At 45.0% G+C, this 9464-nt stretch overlaps 1 protein-coding gene across 1 annotated transcript in view; it reads left to right on the forward strand.

The window, feature by feature from the left end:
• The first annotated feature begins 7741 nt into the window (after positions 1-7741).
• The window catches only part of LOC119366804 (ankyrin repeat-containing protein NPR4-like), a 3287-nt gene continuing 1564 nt past the window's right edge, over positions 7742-9464 (forward strand). Inside the window, exons 1-3 of the mRNA XM_037632518.1 lie at positions 7742-7823; positions 7900-8501; positions 8752-9287. Coding sequence (XP_037488415.1) covers positions 7934-8501; positions 8752-9287 — 1104 coding nt within the window. The 5' untranslated portion in view covers positions 7742-7823; positions 7900-7933. The remainder of the gene's footprint in view (positions 7824-7899; positions 8502-8751; positions 9288-9464) is intronic.

Here is a 9464-nt window from a genome sequence, read left to right on the forward strand (position 1 = left end):
CAATGTAAGTTTGTCCTCCTCGAGCCTTCAAACTTTGTTGTGTATATTTGGATAGCTATATGTGCAAATGTCGTTTAGTTTTGTCGTCTGCATCAAATTGTTTGTTCAAAGTTTATAAAGAAGAAGTACATAAACATAAGTTTGTCCTTCTCAATTTCAGTCTTTAGTTGTACAACCTAGTTCCTTATTCGTACCATGTAAATTAAACTAAACATAGCAAGTTATCTTATTTAGCAGTATGTGTATGCTTGTGTTCTTGATCTGTAATCCAGTGGTGTGGTGAACTATCAACAACAACACAATGTCATATCCTGCTGTGTCTCAACTATGAACAATGTCGTATTATATTAATGTTATTTAAATCATGTCTCTTTATTTACCAATAAGAAATTTTATAAATTGACAGTACACTCACCATTCATGCTTATATGTTGTTTAGAACCATATGTATGCTTGTGTTCTTGATCTGTAATCCAGTGGTCTGGTGAAGCTGGCCGCTCGCACAATGCCATTTCATGTTGTCTTAATTATGAACAATGCCTATTATGTTAGTGCTATTTTAAACCATGTCTCTTTATTTATGACAAAGTAATGAGATGAATTGACAACGCTGACAAAACCTGTTATCTACCTACTTGTTTCTCTTTCAGGGTGAGAGCACTGCTGCTAGGAAGAACTGACACAATGATAGTGAGACGAACCCATTGTTTGTCCCTCTAACACATATTCCAGAGAAGAAGGCAACACATCTTGAGGGTAGGGATACAACCACGAAGTCATATCTTGATGTAGTGTCGAACTTACTTAGTGACACAAGCTCGATGAAGTCACCGCCTGAATCTGTTCGACTTCTTCAGTCTGAAATTCAAGCAGAAAGACACGCTTCCGCTCAAATCCGACTGGAACTCCAATCTCTATGCAAGATTAACGGTAAGTACATGACGTCTATTGATGCTATGCAACTTAAGTTGGTGGATGTAAGTACCAAAGAAGCGCAGTCTCATCAGATTGCTAAGCTGCTTGCGCTGCAGCTCCTGAACCGGGCTAACCTTTCTTGAATTGTGTTGAAGTGATGTCGGTTCTGTCTATTATTTTGTCGGCCTGTTAACTTCCACTGGTGGCGACCTACCCAGTTTATGTAATCTGCTGTCTAGTTGCCCTTTATTATCACTGACAGCGAACTTTGATGCCCGGGGGATGTAATAGGTTGTCATTTATTTGTTGTATAGTCTAGGTTTATTCTTCGTCATGATGTTGTAATTTATTTGCTGTTTCTGTTGTCATCGCTTTGAGAAAAGGTCGTAATCTTCGATCGGTGCACAATGAGCCAATAAGTTAGGTTTATAAAATAATAATTTCTATACTAAAACTGGCCGGTCGCCAATCGCTAGTACGGACCGAACCGTGGGCCTACAGTCATCTTGGGCCATTAGTTAGGTCTAGTCTTAATCCGGCCCACTATTAGTTTCGGGCCTTTAAAAGGTCGAGTAAACCGCTTGCCTTAATTGGGCCTGAAAATTAAATAGGCTTTTAACAGATTGAAAACTAGATTCAGCCTTAATTATGGCGAATAAATCACGGGCCGATAGCATGCTGTAATATAGATCGGCCCATTATTGGCTCATTCGGGTGACGGTCCATTAACAGGGTGAAATGTTTTTGGGCCTTGGCTGACCCAATTACATGACGGGCGGGAAGCAGGCCGGATATATAACGGGTCTAAATTAGGCCCAACACTCTCAATGGCCTTTAACGGGACAATAGGCAGTTTGTGCTAGAATGTATCCACGAAGACTAGGGGTCGTTAAGAGGCCGAAAGTAACTACAGACCATAATAAGGCCCAGGTGCAACTTGGGCCTTTAAATGGTGAAAGTGAAACCGGGCCGAAAGAGACCCATATGTCGACAGGGCCGCTGACAGGCCGAAACTAATATCGGCCCGAATTATTAAATGGGCCATTAAGAGGCCAAAGAGCAAATCAGGCTGCTAATGGGGCCAATGGCACAGTACTGTTAAAAGGGCTGTATTTGTTATGGGCCGTAATTTGGCCCAAGAAATGAAAGTCAGTTAACGGGCCAGATCAGGTGTGGACCGTAATTTGGCCCAAACTATTGCAGGCTATTAACGGGCCGCATCTGATATGGGTCGTAAACTGGCCCAGAATATTGCAGCCATTTAACGGCCTGTATCTGATGCGGGCTATAATTCGGTCCAGAAAATGTTAGGCTGTTAACGAGCCAGCCCATTAGATCTGACGAAATCTTTTGGGCCTATTCCTGATCCAGCTTTTAAACCTATATGGGCCTCTATTGGGCCGTTCCACATGTCAACGTTTCATTGGCGATTCTTGTCAAATGGACGGTTGACATCTGTCCCAACACTGAGCCAACACGTGGTTCGTTGGCAAATGAGAATTTTACACATGGAAAATCGCCATTGGTCCGAGCTGTTAACGGGTTATCGGATCCAAACCCGAACCTGGTAGCTTAACAGCGACCCGTTACGGTGGATTCCACGTGTCGTTCACCCTTGACGAAAGCACTTCTATGACGCACGATTTATCTTCATCAAAGTGGACACTTCCGTGATGATAATTTTGGTAATGTCATGAAACACTTCTACGACGGCACATGTATGGCTATCTTAATTCTGTCATAAAATCATCATGGATGTACATGCATGACAGGAAACGTGACCTACTCTGGTAAACACGTATCATCACGAAAGTGTATTTTTTTGTAGTGATGAGTCATTGCTCTGGTTTCTTGCCAAAATAAACCAAGACTTAAAAATAAGCAATCAAGGAGATTGATATGTATTTATGTCTGATCAGTAAAAGGGACTTACAAGGGCAACTGAGGACATTTTCCCTAAAGTAGAGCATAGAATGTGTGCAAGACACATATATGCTAATTGGAAGAAAAAACACCCTGACCATGATCTTCAGAAAAGGTTTTGGAGATGTGCTAAATCTCCAAAAAGTGAAGTTTCTCCCGAATTCCATCGACAAACTTTCGAATCTATTGACACTGGACCTTCTTGGATCTGACATACATGTGTTGCCTAGAGGGATTGTCAAGCTAAATAAGCTTAGGGACTTATTTTCTGACAATATGCCTCAATTAGCACCAATACAAGATATTCGACATGTGCCAGAGGTGTATGCATTCCTATTGGTCTTGGTCTTGGGAACCTAAAAAACCTACAGACTCTACAAGCGTTGGAAGTGCAGAATGAGTCCATTATGCAACTAAGAGAGCTAAGGCAACTTAGAAGCTTAAGGATATGGAATGTGAAGGCAATCTACTATGAACACCTCTTTAAGTCTCTTGTTCAGATGCAATCCACGTCTTACCTAGATGTGAATGCGAGTGATGAGAATCAGGTTCTGGCATTGAACGCCCTCCCGGCTAACCTGCAAGAGCTAAGTTTGAGCGGAAGATTAGCGGAAGGGACATTGGCGAGGGGGTCTCCTCTCTTTCAAGCTATGGAGTGGAACTTATATTCCCTACATCTATCATGGTCACGGTTGAGAGAAGACCCTCTACCATCCCTTTCTCGGTTAGCAAATTTGACAGCTCTACATTTTCTCTGAGCATACAATGCTCTGAGAAGATGGTGTTTCTCACGGGGTGGTAATTAGCAGTAGCGCGGTTCCCTTTTCCAGTGCTACTGCTAAAATTCTATCTATAAGCTTTCTTCTAGTAGTGCTTGGCTCTGGAGCAACTGCCGATATGAGCGTAGCTTGCGGGCCTGGATGTGAGCGCTTTAAAGTTCATGGCGTGCAGGTCGAACGGTGTATACGGGCCAACCAAACAGGCCGAGTCAATCTCGCGCGGGCCTGGTTGGCCCAATTGCAGCGCGTCCAATACCACTTTGTCTGTTGTTTTCAGTTACTCTTTTTTTTTTGCTCTGAACTCTGAAGAAGGCATCATCATTCTAAAACACTATGTCTGCGTCCCTCCCCAACTAGCCATGTCCGAAGCTCCTCCGTACGATACAAAATGCCGTTACAAGTACATGTTGATGCAATCAAGTAGAGATAAAAAATAACTTACAGATTGGATGCATTGGTAAAAATTAACTTGCAGGTTGGCAAAGATTGGCCGCTTCCCATATAGCAAGATTAGTTTGCACTCTTTGGTGGAATCTCTAGATTCACCTTTAAACATGTGCAAATTGAAGAATATTGTGGGCGGTTCGCGGGGTCGTTCATCGACAGTTCGAGGGACTCCTAATACGATCTACATCATCACGTTCTTCTTTCGCTGCAACTCGGTGACGGTAACGATTGTGATTGCAACCCATTATGCATCTTCATATTGTTCTTAGGCGATCGTAGGTGCGTTTTCTTTTGTTTTCTACTATGTTTCCCAACATTGGAGTGGTGTTGCTGTTCTCAGCGTATATGTCTTCTGCCTTGGGTGTATGTGTCACGGTGATGTATGTTTGTATCAGATTGTTTGGTGATGATTGCTTTATATATAAAGCAGGTAAATTCTTTTTGGGTAAAGCATCTTGGAGTACCATCCACCTCATGTGGTGGACAATACTTTTGTAACCAAAAAGGATATGTCCTATATTCGATAATGCCATTTATATTTGCAGGAATATGAACAAGGAGGAACCATAAGATGGTGCATAAAGAGCAAAATCAAAGCGGGTAAATAAAAAACTTTCACAAGATATCTACTTTCAGAAGAGCAAAATCAAAGCTGGTATATGATGTTTCCCATTCTTTCACAAGATGAAGCATGGTTCCCATTATGCATGTACCAAATAGAGTTATGCTAACATTACAGGCAGATGACAACTCCAGCTGAAAGACTAAATTATACAGCCATCAACAAAACACGGACAGAAAAGCAAAACATAGTCACGTTCACTTCAATATATTATGCATCAACATACGAAATGAACAACACATCCAGGTAAGGGGAAAATGCAGAGAGCGGCGTTTTGTGTCCTAGGTGCATATGCACCCATTGTCGAAATACATATTTCAAAAAGTTGAAAAATTCGGAACAAAAATCCCACGTGTATATCCGGAACATTTTATGTGCGTTCACAAGGTTTCGGTGAAAAACGACGTTTTTTGTGGCTTGTGTAAAAAAGATAAAGAAAGGAAGCATCAGAAATTGTCTTTTTTACACAAGCCACACAAAACGTCGTTTTTCACTGAAACCTTGTGCACGCACATAAAATGTCCGGATATACACGCGGGATTTTTGTTCCGAATTTTCAACTTTTCAAAATGTGTATTTCGACAATGGGTGCATATGCACCTAGGAGCCAAAAACAATTACCGGAAAATGCACAACTACCCACGCTGTTAAGCGGTCATCAGAGTGCTAAAAAATAGTCAGTGCATGCACGTGGGGGTAATGCTACATCTACAAAGGTTTACTTCAATATTGTATTTTAGATACAAATTGATGTGGATGATTGTGATTGGTAATAGGGTGATGAGGGGCCCATCCCACTTAAATTCAGGGGGAAGAGAGAATTAGTTTGAAAGGTTAAGTAAATCTTTGTACTCTTCTGTACTGATCTAAATGCTCTTATATTTCTTTACATGCTCTTATATTTTTTACCAAATGGAGTACTTGTTTTATAGGTGTAGCATTTTTTATGCACATGGTCACATCATGCATGAAGAGCATCTCCGACCACAACATGCATGGACCTGGCCAAGAATTTAGAAACCGACGGGCACCATGTTTTGTACCCCCTACATCCCCTGTGTTACACGTGCCACCTCCACATTAATTGGTTTTCGACAGAAAAAACTCTAAAAATATAACAAAAGGGAAAATCCTTAGGTCTCTAGAGTCTTTAGTATTACTTGTGTGAGTGCGGTTAGATCTCAGTGATTCCGGCGGCGTGGGGGTCGGCCGGCAGTGTGGACCTGGTGGTTCTGACGGTGGTGTGCCCTCTCGATGCTGGCTCTTGCGGGGGTGGTGTGGGGGCGGTGCGGGTGTCCTGGGCGGATCAGCCGGTCCTCCAAGCGGCCTCGAGGCTGAATCTAGTTGGTGGTGGTGGATGGCGTCCGTCGGAGTGCAGGGTCCGGGAGCCGACCTAGTCCGCGTTGGTCCTCCCTCGCGTTAGTGCTATCCTTCCTGTTGCTTCTTTGTGGCGTCGATCCTAGTAGGCACCATGTTGCTGATATGCTGCAGACAGTTTGACAGCATTGGCCAAGGATGCGGCGGCGTGCGAGTTTGACTCGGTCTGGTTGTGGATCGTGCGGGGCTTGCTCAGCGGTTTCCGTCGGCAGCTACTCGGCAGTGTTCCTCACAGTCGACGGAGATTGTTGCGGGACACAGGCGTGGATGCCCCCTACTGTGGGGGTGCTCACCCAGGCCGGGTGGCTGATGCCGGGCTAGGAGCAGAAGGAGACACCTCCCGTTCCTCCCACCATGGCTGCGCGTTGTGAGGTCGACGTTTGGCGGTGACTCGGGACATGGATGCCGGGGTGGCAGCGGCGGGTAGTGGGCTGCATGGTTGGCTCTCCGGCGGGCACTATGGCGGCAGTGGTGGCTCTCCTCTTGGTCGTGTGCGCGACGAGAGGCTAGCATCAGGTGGCTCGGGCTCGCACTCCTTCCGGGGCGATGTCCAGATCCCGATCCGGGAGTCTGGAATCGTCGCGGTTCTCCTGGTGACCTCGTGTGGCATGGGTGAGTTGCCGAGCGAAAGCTCCGCGCTTTTGCGCTGACGGCGACGATGCTCGCTGGCGCCGCTCTCTTCTTGAAGACGTCATCGTGGATCTCCTCTTCGTGTTAGGGTTCCAAGCGAAAGCTCATGTCCACTTTGGACTCGGCAGCAGGAACGCTTCGCGTCGTCTTCCCTCCTGAGGGCATTGTCATGGAGCTTAGGTGTGCTAGGGCGTAGCGTGGCGTTGTATCCTGTGGTAGCGTAGTTGTTCCTACGTGATCCGGCTGTCTCGGGATCTGCCTTGCTTTGTACAAGGGCTACCTCTCCACCTTGTATCGTTCGACTGTGTACTATGTTCAGTTGTTCCTTTATCTATAAAGCGGGAGGAAAGCCTGTTTCGAGAGTGGTTAGATCTCAATTGACTGAAGCCTCAGTCAGGAAACACAACATGTAAAAAAGAAGAAAGAAAAAATAAAAATAAATTGTGCACGGATCTTCACGTAAGATCTCACGAATATAGCATCGAGTGAGACTTGGTTAAATATTAGTCGACTAAGATTTAGCAATGCAGGATCAATGATAATTTATTTCATAATGATAGAGTTACAATTCAAAGACAAGAAATCCTCAATGCTATTCACACACAAAAAACCTTAATACATGGGGTTCTCTGTAAAGCACACAGTCGTAGTTGTTTCAGAGGGACTATTACTGGATATATACCTTGCCAATACAAGGATGCAACCTTTACCGTACCCCACATATAAAGCTATTCCCTTTATTCTCTCCATGCAAAAAAGGAAAAGAAAAAAAAAAGCTATCCCCTTATTGCATATATAACATATACTAGTGTATAAAATATACTATCTACTATAGATGATGCTTTTCTTCAGTCAATCCCGTTCGGTGCTGCATGCATATCGGCTTTTGCTTTTGGGCCAAGTGTATCGTTCAAAAGAAAGGCAAAGGAAATAGTAAAATACAGTTGGAGGAAGTTAAATTTAGGCGACAAGATTGACTAGGAGGGAGACCTCGTAGCTTTAAAGGTTCCACTAAGACTGAAGATGATGACCGGACCGGAGGGGGAGGCTCCCTTTAACTTGCCGTCGACGCCATCCCCCATTCTTTCAACAAGACTGCGACAAGAAGTCTGATGTTCTTGCATTGTCAGGTGGAAATATTCTTCTGACCGAATTAAATTCTTGCAAATTTCTTGTATTGTTAACACTCGCGTGATTGCTGTTAAGGGAAGGAAGAAAGAGACGCAAATCAGCAGGAGCCATGCAGATGGACAGACGGCTCCTGAAAGCAGCCACATCGGGTGACTCGGCGTCGATGCAGGCCATGGCTTCGCAGGATCTAAGCATTCTTCTCGGAACAACCCCGCAGGGGAACACTTGTCTCCACATATCCTCCATCCATGGCCACGAGGGGTTCTGCGTGGACGTGATCGCACTAGAGGAGTCCCTGCTCGCCCAGACCAACCTGGACGGCGAGACGCCGCTTGTCGCCGCCGTGAGAAGCGGCTCCGTGGCCGTGGCTTCCGCCTTGCTCGGACGCTACCGAGTGCGGCGGTTGAGCGAGGCCATCTTGGAGAAAGACAAGGACGGATGCAGTGCGCTCCACCATGCCATCTGCAGCGGCGACACGGAGCTCGCTCTGGAGCTGATAGAAGCAGAGCCCGCCCTCTCCAAAGGTGTCAACAACTTCGGCGACCCGCCAATGTACGTTGCTGCCGCCAGAGATCTTACTAGCGTTGCCCTGAGACTGTTGGAGATTGGCGATTCTGATCACGGGGGACAGTTCGGCTACAATGCTCTCCATTCAGCAGTCAGAAATGGGAACTCAGGTGAGATTCTACCTCCTAGCTACTCTAGTACTCCCTTCCATCCAGCATATTTAGCTCTAGATACATCCGTTTGAGCGACAATTAATATGTATCAGACCAAGTAGTATATATACAATACAATAGCACGAGTATGTCTTGATGCATTTATAATCCTCGTAATTAAGTTAATTGCTACTTATCGTCGATCATCTCTTGTCGATCGGTTAATTAATTAACGATGATGATCATTCATACCTTGATTCTCTCTCAGTTATCGTTAAAAGAATCATGGCCAAACGTCCTGGGCTGGCCAAAGAAGCTCACAAGCGTGGGTATACTCCAATGTGCACGGCCATGTACCGTGACAAGATCGACATGCTACGGCTGCTGCTGGAGCATGATCCCGCTCTAGGGTATGACATGACGAGCGATGGTTATTCTCTCCTTCAGGTTGCTGCACACGCAGGTCATGTTGCCACTGCACGCGAGCTGCTTAAGCACTGCCCAGATGCTCCTTGCCGCGGAGCACGCGTTGAGCGTTGGACGTGCCTCCACACATCCGTATACTATGGTCATCTGGACTTTGTGAAATTTGTCCTCGCAACGCCACAGCTTGGCAAACTGGTCAACATGCAGGACAACAAAGGAAGAACTGCTCTGCATCTCGCTGTGGAGAACTGTGATCCAAAAGTGGTTGCTGCTTTACTGTCTCATAAGGATACACACACACATGTGATGAACAACAACGGCACGTCACCAGCTTGGGTATTGTCAGGAATCATGCATCGTGCCACGACGTTAAACTGGGTAAGTATGTTATAGTATGTATTACAAACATATCACACTTTAAAGTATGTTGTAACCTTTAAAGTATGTTGTAATATTCAGTGGAATCATTCATTTAGTTACATAAACATATCACACTTTGTTTTACAAACCACTCTCAAATGTGCATCTCTCTCTCTCTCTCTCTCTCTCTCTCTC

This window comes from Triticum dicoccoides, chromosome 2B (genome assembly GCF_002162155.2).
Source record: "Triticum dicoccoides isolate Atlit2015 ecotype Zavitan chromosome 2B, WEW_v2.0, whole genome shotgun sequence".
NCBI lineage: Eukaryota > Viridiplantae > Streptophyta > Magnoliopsida > Poales > Poaceae > Triticum > Triticum dicoccoides.